The sequence below is a fragment of the Grampus griseus genome (genome assembly GCF_964374135.1).
Source record: "Grampus griseus genome assembly, chromosome: 13".
NCBI classification, from domain to species: domain Eukaryota; kingdom Metazoa; phylum Chordata; class Mammalia; order Artiodactyla; family Delphinidae; genus Grampus; species Grampus griseus.
Window position 1 is genome coordinate 79,990,403 of NC_139007.1, and position 18,036 is coordinate 80,008,438.

At 45.3% G+C, this 18,036-nt stretch overlaps 1 protein-coding gene across 8 annotated transcripts in view; it reads left to right on the forward strand.

Moving 5' to 3' along the window:
* The first annotated feature begins 986 nt into the window (after positions 1 to 986).
* Positions 987 to 18,036, forward strand: part of SYTL3 (synaptotagmin like 3) — a 74,565-nt gene continuing 57,515 nt past the window's right edge. For all 8 annotated transcript variants that reach the window (XM_082669442.1, XM_082669441.1, XM_082669448.1 and 5 more), the window contains exons 1-3: positions 987 to 1,151; positions 3,680 to 3,898; positions 15,769 to 15,833. In XM_082669442.1, coding sequence (XP_082525568.1) covers positions 1,042 to 1,151; positions 3,680 to 3,898; positions 15,769 to 15,833 — 394 coding nt within the window. In that variant the 5' untranslated portion in view covers positions 987 to 1,041. The remainder of the gene's footprint in view (positions 1,152 to 3,679; positions 3,899 to 15,768; positions 15,834 to 18,036) is intronic.

The window sequence follows — 18,036 nt, forward strand, 5'->3', positions numbered from 1 at the left end:
CGTCACTGATGGCAGAAGAAAGTAGGAGGAACGTATGCAGAACCTGGCAACTAGCATTAACCAGAAACAAGACCCCGGGCATAAGGCAGCCACTGAAAACCATTAAAGACCATAGATAATGGATAGATTGAGGTTGTGGTGATATCCCTTTATACATCCTTAATTGATTAAACAGTTTATTTTTGAGTCTTGAAGTTAACTGTAAAAATTACAGTTAGCAGTTGAGAACATGGTTGCTCTAATGTACTTTCAATTAGGATGATGTACGTTAAAGATAGACCTATATGCCTCTAATCACTCAAGATACAGAATTCATACTAGAAAAATTCAAGTGTGTAAGTTTGAGGCTTTTAGAAACACGAGAAGGCCAATTTAATAAAATTTAAAATCATACGTTATCATCATGGCAGAAAATGCAAAGATCTGTCTGTGTAGAGCATTTTGTCTCTTCTGGACTCATGCTGCAGTATAGGTACATCAGCCAGGAAAAATGATGCCATTTTTATTGTCTTTTCTACAGGTATTGAACTGGCTGGGCTTTTAACCATCATTACTGCTACCTGTAAACATATGAAGGGGAAGGTTGACTTCTATAAGTCGTTGATACGCTTCTCACTGCTCTTCGTAAATTCCCTCAGATTGGGGATTACTTCTGCTTTGCAGAAATTATCTGCAGGGGGCTCTGCATAATTTATAACAATCTCTGGCAAAACCTCAGAAAAAAAGATATGCTTTTGACTTAGCCGGATGTCAGAGGCTGCGGCAGGACCCAGGGAAAAGGCTCCCCAGGTGGCATGAGGCTCTGGGAGCGACCATCCCAACCGAGGGACGGCCTCTTGGAACTTCCTTCTCCTGAGGAGTGTGACACAGTTAAAACGAAAGAAAAAAAAGAGCCACAAGCAACACAGCTGCCAATGAAATAGGAGAGGGATTGCTTTCAAAAGCACGTGGGACTCTCACTGGACTCTCTGAGCTCATCCACGGGACAGGAGCACAAGGCCATGGAGTAGAACCTCAGCGTGGGTCTAAGAAGAGACAGAAATGGCCCAAGAAGTCAGCCTGAAGTCCCTCCGGGAATCAGAACGCGAGGTGATCCTCCAGGTCCTGCACCGGGACCGGGAGGTTCGAAACATAGAGGAGGAAAGGATACGGTATGCTGTCATTTAGTGGGTGGGATTCTTCCGTTTTTTTGGCTTTTTCTGCTTGCAAGCTGCTTCTACCTGGCGTATTGCTGCTTGTTGCCTACTCAGCTTCCTGTCTGACAAGAGTCGGAATGAAGGGCTATGGGGGAGGTGACCTTTGCTGTGTCACTAAGCTTCGGGGATGGTAAGGGAAAGAATGCCTTTTGTTTTTCCTTTAAAATAATGCCTTTTTTTGTGATGAGTTTGCTGTCTGTCAGTTTGTCCATTTGCCTACTTGGCAGGAATAATGCAAGGGAAGCTTTCAGGCTTCTCATACGCCCTTCAAGGGAAAGACCTCCAGCTAAGGGTTTTCCTAAATTATTTTTGGTGGTAACCGAAGGCACAAAGAAAGCGTCATAGAAACAGCAAAGCTGCTGGCATCCATTCCTGTCCTTTTCTTTGCTCTCTTTTGCTTCCCAGCCGGCTTTGAGGGAAGGGGAAACCTGCCCAGCCTGCTCTCCGACTGATCTGTCAACAGAGAGCCTCTTTCCTCTCTCTGAGCTCCGCGGGCTGTTGGACATGAGTTTAACACTTAACAAAGCAGGGCTGGGCGGGGTCCGTGGTTAGCTGTCATGCTGATGCTTTGTTTATCGATCGATGTTTATGGAGAGCATGAGGTCTAGAGGGTAAGTAAATGGAATAGGCGTTTTGGTTTTGCTTTGTTTTTAATGGCAGAACTCCTTCAGAGTCTGCCAAGAAAAATAAACATATAAAATAAAACTTTGGACCACCAAATGTCTGAGGAAGGAGCGAAAATTTCTGGTTAACTAGAAGGTACAATGTTCTTTTTCTACCCTCCTCTGTTATCCCAAAGCTCTCTAAGTGTACTGATACTTTATTCCACTAAAAAAATACACTGAACAAAATGGAGTTTTCTTTGATGATTCAAGATCTTACGGTGATTTAGAAGCACCGTTTTGAATATCAACAAAGTAACATGGATACTGTGGTAAAAGTTTTGTTACAAAGGGTACTGATTCTAGAGCAAATCCTGAAAGTTGGATGTAAGCTTGTTTCTTGGGGTTAGCTTCTCTTTTCTAAAAGTAAGTAACAGTAGGGCTTCCCTGGTGGCGCAGTTAAGAATCCGTCTGCCAACGCAGGGGACACGGGTTCAATCCCTGGTCTGGGAAGATCCCACATGCCGCGGAGCAACTAAGCCCGTGCACCACAACTACTGAGCCTGTGCTCTAGAGCCCACGAGCCACAACTACTGAAGCCCATGTGCCTAGAGCCTGTGCTCCACAACAAGAGAAGCCACCGCAATGAGAAGCCTGCGCACTGCAAAGAGTAGGCCCCGCTCGCCACAACTAGAGAAAGCCCGCGCACAGCAACGAAGACCCAACGCAGCCAAAAAATAAACAAATAGATTTAAAAAAAAAGAAAGGACATGAGAGCAAGCATTAAAAAAAAAAGTAAGTAAATCAACTATACTCCAATAAAAATTAAAAAAATAATAATAGTAGGGCTTCCCTGGTGGCGCAGTGGTTGAGAGTCCGCCTGCCGATGCAGGGGACACGGGTTCGTGCCCCGGTCCGGGAAGATCCCACATGCCGCGGAGCGGCTGGGCCCGTGAGCCATGGCCGCTGAGCCTGCGCGTCTGGAGCCTGTGCTCTGCAACGGGAGGGACTGCAACAGTGAGAGGCCCGCGTACCGCCAAAAAAAAATAAAAAATAAAAATTAAAAAATAATAATAAAAGTAAGTAACAGAGACATTTCATAGAGTATTCTGGCTAATGATACCTCCTGGGGTCCAATGTAATGTCCCTTTGTACTAGGGCTATTGTCCTGGGGAAATAGGGACTGAAAGTAACTGACCACCCATAAAAAACAGTAGCAAAAGCATAGCATCGAGGGAGCTCAGCTTGGTGCTCTGTGATGACCTAGATGCGGGAGAAAGGCGGGGCGGGAGGTTCAAGAGGGAGGGGGATATAGGTACACATATAGCTTATTCACTTCATTGTACAGCAGAAACTAAACAACATTGTAAAGGAATTTTACTCCAATAAAAACATTTTAAAAAAAATTTATTCCATTAAAAAAAGCACAGCATCAGCTAAATAACTTTATTGGGGAACTTAAGACAATAGCAGGCATGTATACTGTATGTTTACAGGTCATTCCCTGCCTTGCATTTTAGAATTGATGCCATTTTCTGCATTTTTCCTCTTCTTTCACTGTCCTTGCTTGCTGTTATAATGCCCTTTGGGCACAGAGGGATGAACCTAGCCAGCCATAGTGTTTATGCTTTGCCATTTAATCCTCACAGCAACCCTGGGAGGTAAGGCTTGCACAGCCGAGAAAACCTCTGAGCCTCTGCTCCGAGACGTCGCAAGAGATCCTGGTTCACACAGCCGTGTTGGAACCTGGGGGTGCTGGATGCCAAAGCCCCTTCTTTCTCGCCATGGGTGGTGCTGTTGGGGCCCTTGCCATGTAGGAATTTGGCTGGCATCTGTCCTTCCACTCAATCGCTTCTTATCATTTAACTCTCTGGGCCACAGGAAACTGAAGACACACTTGCAGCATCTCAGGTGGAAAGGCTCGAAGAGCGGGAGCCAGGAGTACAAAGAGAAGTCCTGTGCCCGCTGCCGGCAGGCCCTGGGGCTCCTGCTGAACCGGGGGGCCGTGTGCCAGGGCTGCAGCCACCGCGTGTGCGCCAAGTGCCGAGTGTTCCTGAGGATGACCCGCGCCTGGAAGTGCACCGTGTGCTTTGAGGACAGGTGAGGATGGGCCAGGGAGCCTCAGAGATGGTCCAGGACAAACTGTTGACAAAGACGGCTGTCACTCCTCAAACTTAATCGGGAAATGTTTGCCGAGTGCTTAATATGGAGCTGCCTTTCTAGAAGTGGAAGTTATTGTAATTCAAAAATGCGTTCTGAGGGCTTCCCTGGTGGCGCAGTGGTTGAGAGTCTGCCTGCCGATGCAGGGGACACGGGTTTGGAAGACCCGGTCCGGGAAGATCCCACATGCCGCGGAGCGGCTGGGCCCGTGAGCCGTGGCCGCTGAGCCTGTGCGCCCGGAGCCTGTGCTCCGCAACGGGAGAGGCCACAACAGTGAGAGGCCCACGTACCGCAAAAAAAAAAAATGCGTTTTGTTATATGAAAAAAGTTTTGTTGTTTTTTTTAATTTACAAAAGTTTGTTTGTAATGGCTGGGGATCAGTTTGCGTAGGAATTAAGATTCCTTTCAATTTCTTAACTGGTTCATTTTGTTAGTTTTCTTAGAGCTTAATTTATCTCTTTGAGGAAAAGTGGAGTGAACTGTAACACAGAGAATGTTAGCGTGTCCCGTGCAGCTTTATCAAGGCCTTTTGAAGGAGGCACGCTGACCTGCACTGGACGCTCTCCTCAAGAAATGGGCGTGCTTTCTGTTAGTGATAGCGGGAGTCTACATTTATTCTAATCTTTTGATGTTGTGAGGTTTTAAAATATTTTAAACATGGAATTGGCATTTTTGAAAATGATAAAGCATATTTGTGGCTTGATCTCACACCGTCCGAAGCACGAACAGGCTGGTTGCCAATCCCTTGGAAACACGGGGAGTGTTTCTGCCTCTTGTGGGGTAGCGTGCACAAGGACATCACAGAACTTATGAGAGGTAGATATGTTCGTCTGGTGTGAACCTAGGAGAGGAATCAGAGACTGAGATTTGAAAACAACTTGTAAATATTGCTGCAGATGCGTGAGTGCCCCGGGGGCTGAGACTGTGAGAGGTGCTTACACAGTGTGGGCACAGCAGCTGGGTTTTCTCTCCCCCTAAATCGGGAGGATTGTGTCTGTGGGCATAGCCTGATATTCATCTCCTTAAATTTCCCATCCCTTTGCAAGGCTTAATGTATTTCAGTCAGTCATTCGAAGGCAGGTTGTTCAACCAGATTTCCTTGTTCCTAAGCTCCCCCTCTCTGAAGCAGCACGCCAGGTCACTCCCACGTGGTCAGAGTTATCTCCGCACATCTCGCGTTTCCTCAGTTTGTGAAGCCGATGCCCTGCAGGCTTTTCTCAGCTTGAGAGGGAAAGACCAAGATTTACTGTGAGCCGCCTGGCCCGCACTTGTGCTCAAGCAGGCCTGGGCTCTTGAGAGAGGAGGAAAGGTCCTAAGATCTCCAGTCAACCATATATATTTGGTCGATAAACACTAAGGATAAACACTGCGTCGTAAGGTATTAAATTCTTCAGCACTTTTTCTTCATCTAGTGGTTAGCTATAAGCCACAGGGTTATAGGACAGGGGCTGAGGCAACCTCCCAGGAAGCGGGCCCCGCTGAAGGCTCTGCCCTGGAGGGCACCATGCCCGGGGCATTGTGACTTTACCGCTCTAAGCTCATGAAGCGTGATTTCTGAAACCCCAGCCTCCTTATGTTGAAATAAGGATGCTTTTCAAAATATCCAAGATGACTGCGTTGCTCTGAGTGAACTGACATAGGAAGTCGCTTGGGGAGAGAGCTAAGTAATTTATAACCCAACTCCCCCCCTCCCCGCCTACTTTCTTCGAAGCTCTCTGCTCTCTCTCTCTCTAGTTTTGTCCACGCTGGGCTGCCTTCCAATCCTGGGGCCAAACCAAAGAAAAGGCTTGGGAAAACTTGAGGGTAGACGATAGTCACAACTGAACTGGGTCCTGGACAGGTTTTTGACCCTATCATTTTCCTCTCCCTGCTTCTTCCTCAGCCTGAGACTCATTCCTCGAGAAGTGGATCTGCTGTGGGAACAGGAGAGAAAATAGGTTTTAAAATCAAGAAAGAAAAAGCTCTAGGGTAGCAATTTAAAAAAGCAAAACCAATGTACAGATTGCTGCAGTCAGTGCCAAAGTCCTGTGACCAGCACTGGCCTTGGGCTTGTGTTGAGGGTCCAGGAGACACCTGAGGTTTCTGCCTTCTGAGCAGGTTTTCTGCTGAGGACCCCAGGAGCTCAGAGGAGGGAGAGGCGAGGGAGGGCTGAACTGGCTCAAGGTGACTTCCCAGAGCACCCAGGTGGGAGCATTTCTGCAAGCGGGTCGGGATTAGAGAGGGAGACAGACATTGTCCGGGAGAGGGAATGTCGTGGGCATGAGAGTGGACCACTCACCGTGTGGGAGGCTGTGTTAAGCATTTCTTGACACCAAATGTTTTATTTAAATCTTCAAACAATCTTACGTGACAGCTACCACCGTTATCCCAATTTTATAGGGGAAGAAACGGAGACTTAGAGACACAAGGGAGCCCAAGGCCGTGAGGTCAGTAAGCCTAGAACCAGGTCTCCAGAGTCCCGTCTCTTCTTTTTGTTTTAAATCACTGTGAGTGATCCAAAATTATTTTTAATGGTAAAAATGAACACATACAATCAAGTAGAATATTACAGAGTCATTAACAATGTGATGCTCTGTTAACAGAGATGCATACCAGCTGTTGTGAATTTCAAGAGCAGCTTATCAAACCTTGTGGTACACTTTTCTTTCATTTTAAAAAAGATACATAAACAAAATTATCTGGAAGGATATATATCAAAGAAATGATTCTTTCTCTCTCTTTTTAAATTTCTAAGGTCCTTGTTGTTTTATCTCTTTGATATATCGTAGTGTATATCTGTTAATCCCAAACTCCTAATCTATCCCATCCCTTCTTGATCTCCTCTCTCTCCTGCCTTCTGGGAGACTCGCCCGGAGGGACGGGGTCTTAAAAGCCACTCGGAAGAGTTTGGATTGGAGGCTGCAGGAAATGGGGTGTGAGCATACGCACTTTGCCAGAGGAAAGCCAGGTGAAAGTCTGCCTGCATTCTGCAGGACAGACTCAGGAGGGGAAGAGGAAGGTGAATGAAGCAGGTGAAAGTCTTTTCAGTGAACGAGGTGTGAAGGGATGAGGCGGGCGGCAACAGAGATGGGGAATGTGAGGGAGAGTTCAACAAAGGGGTGATTGAACTTGGTCATAGGGGATGAAAGAGGGAAAAGTGAAAAACAGTTCCGTGGACTAGCAAAACTGATAGCTCTTCATGCTTAACTGGAAGAACCAAAGGAAACAGAGAGTAAAAGAGAAGCAACAGAAAGAACTAGGTAAACAAAGGCAAGTCGGAAAGGACTTAGAAGGGAAGGTTGGTTGAAAGTTGCTTCCAGGGATGGGGGCCGTGTGTTATCCTTAGCAGGAGCCATCAAAAGAGGCGTGATTTGGGAGAAGGAAAGAAGAGAGAGTCAGATTCCTAGAATTTGGAAAACGTCATCTTTCAAATTTCAGACTGATACTCCCAGTATTTTCATAATCTCATGTTCCGGTAAAACACCGAATCACCACTTTGTATCCACAAGGCAAGTAACTAATGTATGAGAATGGAATAATTCCAAATCATGATTGCAAATCCTTCTGCCCTTCAAGTGAGGAAAGCGTATAACTCTATGAAAGACTGAAAAGAAATTGGATGCCAGGTACGGTCTAACAGACTTGGCCGAGGAAGGATTTCAGCTTTGGCGCCAAGGGTAAAGGGACATGCTTCTACTGCTTCTCTTCGTTGCAAAACTTGATTTCTTCTTTTTTCTAATCTGAGTTTTAGCACTGTCGATAGGAACTATGTTAATTTGTTTCACATGAAAGAGTACATCGACAAGTTAAATATACTGAGTAAAATATTTCACATAGCTGTACATTACTAAATTTTCAAAAGGTTAGCCATAAATTTTCAAAAGGTTAGCCACTAAGATTAATTTCACAGAGAAAAAGCCTTTTGTTCTTTGAAATACAGCTTTTTCTTCTTAGCTCTGATTTGGAGATAGCATCTGTTTTAGTTCTCACGAGAAAGCTTGGTTGTTTCACGTGGTGTAGGTACACTGCTTTCTGTGGGAACAGGACAGATGATGATTACATAAAGGATCGTGATATTCTTTTTATCCGTTGGCCAAATGAGAGTAAGGATTACCTAACAGCCTTTGAAGCCTTATGTTACCAAACATCTAGTTAAAAATGGAAATGGATGGGATACTTTTTTTTTTTTTTTTTGCGGTACACGGGCCTCTCACTGTTGTGGCCTCTCCCGTTGCGGAGCACAGGCTCCGGACGCGCAGGCCCAGCGGCCATGGCTTATGGGCCCAGCCGCTCCACGGCATGTGGGATCTTCCCGGACCGGGGCACGAACCTGCGTCCCCTGCATCGGCAGGCGGACTCTCAACCACTGCGCCACCAGGGAAGCCCTGTGGGATACTTTTTGGAAAAGTTTATTTTTGAAAAGCTTATTTTGTGCTTACTGAAGGGAATGTTTACACAGTAGTTTGAGTATCATTTTTATTGTTGGTGTTGAAATTTCTTCTGTGGTCAGCACTTGATTAGTCATGGCAGGTCTTGCTTTTAAAGCCTTTTTGAGATGAGTAAGCTTTCCATACCCTTGAGTTCATGTTCAAAGTTGTCAGCTCACTCAGTTCAGCTGAAACTTTTCGCCCTGCAGGAAGGTCAGTGCCAGGAGGCCATTTTCCCAGTCTGGCACTCAGCATGGTGGTGAAGTGCTGCCTTGGTTAAAACTCTGGGCTGAAATGTCCGTGAGAGTTAAGGATACTGGGGACGTAGGGATACCAGACAGGCTTGTGCGTCCTTTCCAGTCACGTGTTCACAGGAATTTCTACAATAACAGACCCACGTCCATAGATCAGACCAAGAGCGCATCCTAGTGCCGAATAGAAGTCATGGGTGGATTTACCGATTTTAGATGATTCCACTGCTGCACTGTTTCATGGATGCAGGTATCTTTGAGACCATGATTTCCCAGTTCGCAGGTCCTTTATTCTGATTCATTTTCAGTGAACTGAAGCGTCTCTTCAAAGATTTTTCTTCCTAGAAGAGCACGTGGGTGGCATGTGTCCTAAGCCATTGCCTATCTGAGGATGCCTTCGGTAGCCTTTTCTCATGAGTAAGGACCTCACTGGCTTTTAAAGCTCAAGTCCCAACTTTTCATCTCAAAGTTCAGTTAATGTTATCGTTGTCTTTTGGAATTTAATGTGACAGACGTTGGAGACTAGCTTTATTTTTCTTTCTTTCTTGATCACCTGGATTTTATGTACTAGAAGCATATTGGGTTTTTGCTGGATCCTTGTAATTGAAAACAGTTTCCAGTACATGCCTGGGTCCGAGTCTCTCCACACTGATTTTTATGGAAGAAGGAAAGTTCCTTTGAGCTGCCTGTCTCTTGGATTTGCTGTTTTGTTTTTTAAAAATTACCTTTTACTGTGGCAAAATACACATAACCTAAAATTCAGCATCTGAGCCATTGCATGTGTGCAGTTTAGTGGCATTAAATACATTTGAAACCATGGGTAATCGTTAGTCAAATCCATTTCACCGGTCTCCACTAATTCATTAGGGTCATCTACAAGACTCACATGCCCTCCGTTATTGTCCTCAACAGTGAGATGTTTGCCACAGTTGTTTTCCAGGAACTTGGAGTCAGCTGCGTCTCGTTTGAGCTGAACTGGTTAAGACTGGCCCAACCCTCCAACTGGGCATGCGCAAGTGTCCGGGCAGTGACCTTTTGAAGGCAGGGGGCAGAAAACTCCACCCTCAGGTCGTGCTGAGCTCCTCCATCTTCCCACGTGCATAGACCTGTAGCCTAGTTACTGCGCAGAAGGGCGATGACCCACCTTATTCCAATCACCTTTCCCCACGCTCCCCACGCTCAGACCGCCCTGCTTCTTAATTACTTCATCCCATAAATGCCTCGAGCCCCTTGCCCTCCAGGAGGTGGATCTGAGGTCTGTTCCCTGTCTCTGCGCTGTTTGCTGCTAACCTCAGCGTCCCGGCGTTTCGGCTTGCTGCGCGACGGGCAAACCAACTCGGCTAGGTAACACGCCATCCGTTTCCAGGCTTTTTCATCTTGCAAAACTGAAACTGTAACCGTTAAACATTTCTACCTATTTCTCCCTCCCCCCGCCAAGGCCCTGCAGCCCCCGTCCTACTTTCTGTCTCTGTGAATTTGGCTACTCTAGGTCCCCCACATAGGTGGAATCATACAGTGTTTGTCTTTCTGTGAGTGGCTCATTTCACTAAGTATCCTGCTTTCCAGGTTCATTCGTGCTGTAGCGTCTTGTAGAATTCCTCCCTTTTTAAGGCTGCGTCACATTCCTTAGCGTGTATGTAATCACATTTTGTTGGCCCATTTCATCTGCTGATGGGTGCTTGGGTTGCTTCTACCCTTTGGCTCTGTGAATAATGCTGCTGTGAACATGGGTGTACAAACATCTCTTTGAGACCCTGCTTTCAGTTCTTTCAGATACATACCCAGAAGTGGAATTACTGGGTCCATAGTATTTCTATGTTTAATTTTCTCAGATCCGCCATGCTGTTTCCCACAGCAGCTGTGCCATTTTACATTCTCACCAACAGTGCACAAGGGGCACAAGGGTTCCAGTTTCTTCACGTCCTTGTCAACACTTGTTATTTTCTGTTTGTTTGTTTTAACGGTAGCCGCTAATGGGTGTGAGGTGGGAGTTTGCTTATTTTTTGACTCAGTAACATTGTCTTCAGTCCGCTCTAATTATCCTTCTATGCCACTTGCCCTGTCTTCTTTGGGAATAATTTAGGTTGGCCTTGTTCTCTATCCTACGTTTGTATTATTTTCTCCTTCAATATTTAATATCTTTTTCTCTCATGTTCTGTGAAAGCATAACTGATTCAACTTTCCAGACTCTCCATTCTGCTCTTTCCTGTTGGTAAAGCAGCTTGTTCTGCGTTTGCATTGTTCGTTTTGTAAATTTTCCTTTAGTCTGTTGTCTCTTCACGTCAGCCTGGCTTTTACTTATGTCTGTTTCCTTTTCACGGAGGCGGGTTTTTTTTTTTTTTTTTTTTTGCGGTATGCTGGCCTCTCACTATTGTGGCCTCTCCCATTGTGGAGCACAGGCTCCGGATGCGCAGGCTCAGCGGCCATGGCTCACGGGCCCAGCCGCTCCGTGGCATGTGGGATCCTCCCGGACCGGGGCACGAACCCATGTCCCCTGCATCGGCAGGCGGACTCTCAACCACTGCGCCATCAGGGAAGCCCTTCGTGGAGGCGGTTTTTAAATGCTTTTGAAGACAACTGCTTTCTGAAACTTTCCCTGGCTCCCGCAGTGATGCACCTTGGGTAGCCGCTCCTGGTCTGCAGGACTGTTTCTCCTGCCCGTGGCCTTTTGTCAGAGGCTCTGCGTTGTCTTCAGACATCCAGGTTCAGGGTTTGCCAGCAGAGTACACGCTTCTTTGGTCTCGTGACCTGTCGGTGGTGGTGGAGTCCCTTCTTAGATCTGTGGGGAGGACAGGGAGATGCACAACGTCTAACTCGATTTCTGTTTGAGGCTTTAACAAGTGCAGCTCCGTCCAGCTGCAGTAGAATTGGTATTTCTTTCATTGACTAATTATCTGATGTAACAAACCAGGAATCACAAACTCATGGCCAACAGGCTGCAGACAGCCCACGGGCCTTGTTTTGGCCTGCCCCATGTCTGTATTTATCATTGTAATGCTTTAAAACGGGGCACGGGTTCTGCAGCCCACGACAGTGCCCACCCCTCTTTCTCGTTTCATCCCTTAGCCACGCTCTTCGTTTAGAGCGTCTGCTTGGTGCCCGAGTTTGTGATTCCTGCCCCTACACGTTTAGAGGGCGTGATGCACGTCATGCCTCGGTACCACCAGGGCTCCACCTTTGTCGGTCCCACCTTATCCCTTCAATTCTCAGGGTGCTCCCTGCAGAGGTGGGGATATTCATTCGTCAACCCACATGTAGTCACCAGCCCCACCGTGTCCCTCGGCTGTGCTCGTGGCTGTGGATACAGCGCTGAATATGACGCGGGGGTGGGGAACCTGCCTTCTCTCTGCAGTTAAGTAGAGTTATTCATGTTTTGCAAGAAGTGATGGTAGCTGCTTGGTTAAAATCGTTTCTTTATCTTGATTCTGACTCCTGGTTACCTAGGGTTTAATCACAATGATCAGTCTTTTTCCCCATAAGAACATTGAAATCAGATCAACTGAGCTAGCTGATGGAGGGAAAAAACCTCAGTATTTTGTTTTGTAACTAAAAACTGCCTTAGGTATAAGATTATCTGAAGTAAAAAAAATTTTCTTCAACTGTATGGGTGCAAAGGACCACTTTAGCTGGGAATTACCAAGCGGTTGGACAAGCCGGTGCAAAGAAATTAGGTTGATCTTAGTTTTACAATATTTGGCCGCTTTTGGTGTTTTTATAGCTTGTCTGGTAAGCCCCCAAGGCTTTTCTTGGGGCTTCCTTGCCATCAGGGCACTGGTTAGAGCACAGATCTGCCTGGGAGATGTGTGTCTTTAAGGCATTCAGAGAATCCTGACATGCGGATAAATTTGTTACCTCTTGTTCATTGAATGGTAGAAATACATTAAGCAATTCTAGGGACATGATGCTGGTTCTTCTTGGAGCATAAAGCAGGTGCTTTGGACGTGACAGCTTACCCACCTGCAGATGCTGGTAATTTGAATGCAGAGTAAAAGTGCATTCCAGCAGGCCTCTTCGGCTCACTGCTTGCGATAGAAATGGGGTCAGACTATTGAAGATCTTTCTATTAGGGTCCTCCATTCATCGTATTATTGAACGTTTGCGTGCTAGAATTTGCGAAGTGCTTTTCAACAGTTATTTCCCTTTTGCTAATGAAATGACAGCGTTAACCGAGTTCAAGGCTATGAAAATGGATGCTGGAGCCCCCAGCAGTTTCTCAGGAGCTGTCGGTGTTCCGTGTGCTTGGCGTTTCTAGTTACCGTTTTCCTCATGCAGAGTTCATGGAAAGTCAGACATGGAACTCTAGATCTCTTGCTCCCTTCACCATCCTTGGATTTTGCCTTCTGAGATGGATTTATCAATTGATTGAAAAAGTTTTGAAGAAACAAGTCATGATTCTGTGGGAGAAATTTAAAACCATTAATCTATTGCTGGGTTCAGAAAATGTTCCAAGAAGCTTTCATAGCCAAATTCTGCTTGAGTCATCGGTGAGGGGGGGAGAGAAATAATCGATGTTTCCTTTGGTTACTGTGAGTCATGCTACCCTGTGCTGGCCCTAATGAGGACAGAGACACTGCAAGATCTGCTCACCTCTGTCTTAGACAGTAACAGCCATAAATGGTCCTTATAACACTTGGGATGTGTGTGGACTGGGAGCCCTTATGAAAACCACTAGGGAATAAATGCTTATGAAACAGCTGATTCTGCAGAAGTGTTTATGGAGATCCAGCTTCATCTAGTTCTCAAAGGAAACAGCCTCAAATGCAAGAAGTACTTGCCGTCGTATGGTTTAGGCCTGTGGTACTTTTATCCTTCCATTCTGTAGTCACAGGTAAGCCTAAAGAGACCTGTGGGTTTGTGTTCAAATCTGTCCCTGCCAAGGAAGGTCCTGCTTGAATTTCTCAAGTAATCCGTTGAGATTCAGTTAGATGATTAGATGGTAACGTTAGATGACTAGCCCTAGGAGATACTAATATTCTACGTTATCTGCTTCTCATATAGGTTCTGAGACCAGGGCTAGAAGAGGACTTTGTAATAAAATGTTGTAAAATGTAATAAAAATAAAATGTTTATTCGGGCGTTCTCACCTTCCTCTCCTCCGTCCCCTTAGCTGCTCTTCCTTTTTCGTGATTGTGCATCTCCAGGTGTGATTACTCCTCAGTGGTGGCCTGTGTCTGGCTATAGCTCAGCTGACTGTAAGTTCATGGTTTGATTTGCTGCTTAATTCTTAGCTCTGATCTCTCTCAGGTCCAGTCTGAGGCCATGCCCCGCCCCCAGCACCTGTCTCATATATAAATGCTTTTGATCACAGGTAATTACGGGCTGGAGAGTGTGAGAGAGTAGATGAGCTGGAAGGGTCACCACCCCCAGGAAAATAAACATCAGGAAGTGACGTTTGTTATCAGATGGCGGCCTCCTTCTTTCCACATTTGATTTTCCTTTCCTACTCTCCCCTTAGACTTTGTCCCGCTGTATAAGGATGGAGGAAGCATCTTCAGAAATAGAGCAGTTGTGGGTATGGCAATGCAAAGGGGCGTGAACGCACCCCCCGCCCCCCGTTAATCTCTGCGAACTTTCCCTGGGTTTTGATCCTCTGCTTGTCTTCAAGTACCAGAGGGGAAAACTTCCGTTGAGATGCTGAGTTCTCCTTCATGGGTTTGTGTCGATTTAGTACATTAGATATCTGAGTTTCTGATTTTACGGATGAGAAGTTTCCCCTGTCTCTCTAGTGATATATAAAACATGCAACTGTGATATATCTTTGGCTCTTAATGATAGTGACTGATTCTCAAAATTCTGTTGCCAAAATTCATAAATGCTCTGCGTATGTTTTCCTTGTTCTGGTCACTAAGCATTGGGAATAATCATTTGCATACTAATCAGAGAATATAATAGTTGTTAACAAGATGAAGGGGAGGGAGTTGGTGGATGTCTTCTGACAACTACTAAAGCTCCAGAGAGAAAGATAGGATACTTAAAAAAAAAAAAAAAAAAAAAAAAGATTGCAACGTATTTGTGAATTTACTGCATTTGTAAGCATTAACTTAAAATCCATTTGAGATCGTATATAGCCTGAAAGAACCTAATGGAGAGTGTATTTCAGTAAGTACTTACAGAAGAGAATTTGAAGTTTTCCTTTTTCTTAAATTTGCATGACTTAGGAATTGACAAGTTTTATGGCATATTATTTTAATGGTGTGAACAATTTATAGTATCTGTGTGCTTAACTTTTTATGTCCTGAAAAGCTATTGACAATTCTACCTTTCTGAGGCTCTTTGAGGTTGAGGGTGGTTTCTTTAGAAATTTGGAAACTTGGAAACCGTCAAGAGTAAAACAGGCTTTGGGACTTGAGTTTGAACCGGTGACCGTACAAAGTGCTCCCATGCTGCTGTGCCTGTGAGTAGGATGGGAGGGGATGTAGAGATGCCCAGGGAGCCGCTGTCAGACCGGCTTCCCAACGAGAGGTCACGGCCCCTGTCTCTCAAGTGGTCCCCAAATCTCCAGTTGAAGCCCTTTGATCCCATATCCCAGATTTCAGGTGCTCCCAGGAAACTTCTCAGGTGAATCTGCGCTGTTGGTTCTTGGTAAATGTTGTAGTTAGCTCAAACTAACCTCAGCCTAACCTAACTAAGGGTGATCTCTTTCCCAGCTAAATAGACAGCACTGAATTTCTTTGTTGATTTTCCTTCATGCCATGGCTCCTCGCCATGAACATGATAAATTGATCATTTTGATGGTAACTTTGTTTCTCCTTGTATGTTTATTGTTACATTACATTGACATGCAGGGTAAAATCTACCCAAGTAGAAACTCCAGCTGTGCTGCTTTTTAAAAAAATTTATCTTTTTTATTTTGCTTTTATTTTTTATTGAAGTATAGTTGATTTACAATGTTGTATTCATTTCAGGTGTACAGCAGCGTGATTCAGTTTACGTATATATGTATAATGTATTATATACTTTTTCAGATTTGCAGCTTTCTAGTCAGATCACTTAATCTCTATGGGAAATCTGTATAGTTAGGGATTTGGGCCAGGAATTTGAACTCAGGTCCTTTGCCAGACTAGTGTTCTGATGATGTCGCCCTACCTTGTATGAGCCAAATACGGCACCACCCACATCTCCCTCTGAGGCTTCCTTTCTGCTTGCCTTTCAGAAACGTGAAAATAAAAACTGGAGAATGGTTCTTTGAGGAACGAGCCAAGAAATTTCCAACTGAAGGTAAATGCTCTCAAAACGTTTACTAAAGTAAGATGACATATTCCCAGTTTAAAAACATTTGCTATTAAGATTTTGAACATGAAAAACTTAACAAGGCATGGTGTATGGGCTTCTGTCTGGTCAGCCCTCCTGTTCCTTTTGTCTAAACTTTCCTGCCTCTGCCTCTCAGTGCATGTGGTTTACCACCTTCGCTTGTGGGGCTTCCCTCTGTCCCCGCACTTACCCCACCCCTAACCCTGCTGAAATCCACCTGTTTTCCATGAAGTTTCCCTGACTTCTGCTTCTGGGGGTGATGTCTCCCTCTTCCGAAACACCGGTTTGTAGATACGTCTCTTCCATCATTGTTGAAATGCCTCATATTATATCATCATTTGTGCGCTTCTCTTTCTCTCCACAAGCAGAAACTGTGCTTTTAAAATCTTATTAGCCCCAAACCTTGATCAAAATGATTGAATGAATAACTGAAGGCCACAGTGAGTGGACTGCGTTAGAATTAGCAGATACTGGCGACCATGAAGTGAGCACGTGTGATGATGTGAGTGGAGGTGTGTATTTGGTTCGTGGACCCCGGATGTCTTATAAAGTACTTGCAAAGTTGACATACGGTGTGATTAGTAACTGGGACTCAAGGCCATGGAGAAAACGGGTCATGCTTTGGTTACAGAAGTGTCACGTCACAGCATGTGAGCTGTGCAGGTAAGAGGATAACTTATTAGGCAAAGGCGCACACACGTGTCATCAGAATAGAGCAGAGGCAGCGTGCTCTGTACACCCCATCTGTCCACGGTGGTAACATGGGGGGCACCCGTCTCTGTGTCACCGTGGGGACTGCACACAGGGGAGCCTGGACTGACCTAGCGGGGATGTGGGTGGCTGGAAACGCTTTTTTTTTTCTGGTGGGGGGGAATAGTAACAGTTTGAGGTGGAGAAATAAGCCGTTTAGCCTCAACCAAAGTGTGTGTTGGCACATAAAGGAAGCCATTCGTCTGAGTGTTGACAGTCAGCTTTCATAAAAGCACTGTGCACCGAGATTTAGTCGGCGGTAAATTCTCCCCTGGATTACATTCCTGACTCTTCTTACTCAAGAAAAAGTGATGATTCTGCAGTTTATTAGAAATCTGGAGGAATATATAATACTGATGGGAGTGCTCAAGCCAAAAAAAAAAAACTGCAGCGTGTATGATTTTTATCTAGACCTGTGTTTCTCAATCCTTTTTTCTCTAGTGTCCTCTCTCTAGTTCCCAAACAGCCTTGTTAACACTTTTTTTCCCTAAATATTACCAGTCCATGAAAGTTTCATATCCCAGATATACTGCATAGCTACAGCTATATATTTATGTATGGAGGCCTTTTGGAGCAGAGCACAAACCATTGAGATAGCTAAGATTTTTTTCATCTTCCGTGCAGTGTTTGCTCCCTTGGGGCCATCAGCCTATATCCATTGCATCATCTAAGCGAGCAGTGGCAGTCTGGAGTCTTCCTATACATTTTATTGTTTTGTTTCTTGAAAATACTTTTCGGTTGGGAGGCTAGGGTTTTCTTCAGGCGGTAGGTAGATTCTCATTTTTTTTTTTCACATCTAGTCCTAGTTCATAAAAAGTCTGTAGGAAGTGAAGTTTCTGTTACTTCTGAAACCACCTCACTGAAGACATCCCAGACTTTTTTTAATACATTGTAAGTTTCGGTATCATTACTTCTGATAGGGAAAGTGATTTGCAGGCCAGAATACGTGTGTGCACGTGTCCAGCACTCTTCCTCTTCTGAGAGGAGGAAGTAGGTTATCCTGGTGATAGGAAGGGGAGGAGGAAAGAAATGAGACTGATTTCCCGGGCTTCTGGTTCTTGTCCAGTGACTTTCCACCAGAGTGAAAACATCAGTGAGGAAAAAAATTAGAGGAATGAAAGTCAGCCTAAGCACAAATCATCCTTTTCAGTTTTTGTTGTCTATTCCCAAGGTATAAAACCAACCAAAGAAAAACGACTCCTTCCTTCTCTTCAGTGCTTCCTCAGATGCTGAGGTGCCTCGTTTTCCTACTGTCCGATTTTAGTAGAGTTGGGCTCGGAAGGCGTGGCGAGGTGAAGAAGAGTGCCGTGTTGGGGGTCACGAGTAGGACTGCGCGCCTGACCACAGGTGGGGGGAGGTGGGGAGGAGATGATCAGCAGAGGTGGTCCAGGCTAGGATGCGGCAGGTTTACCTGGACAGG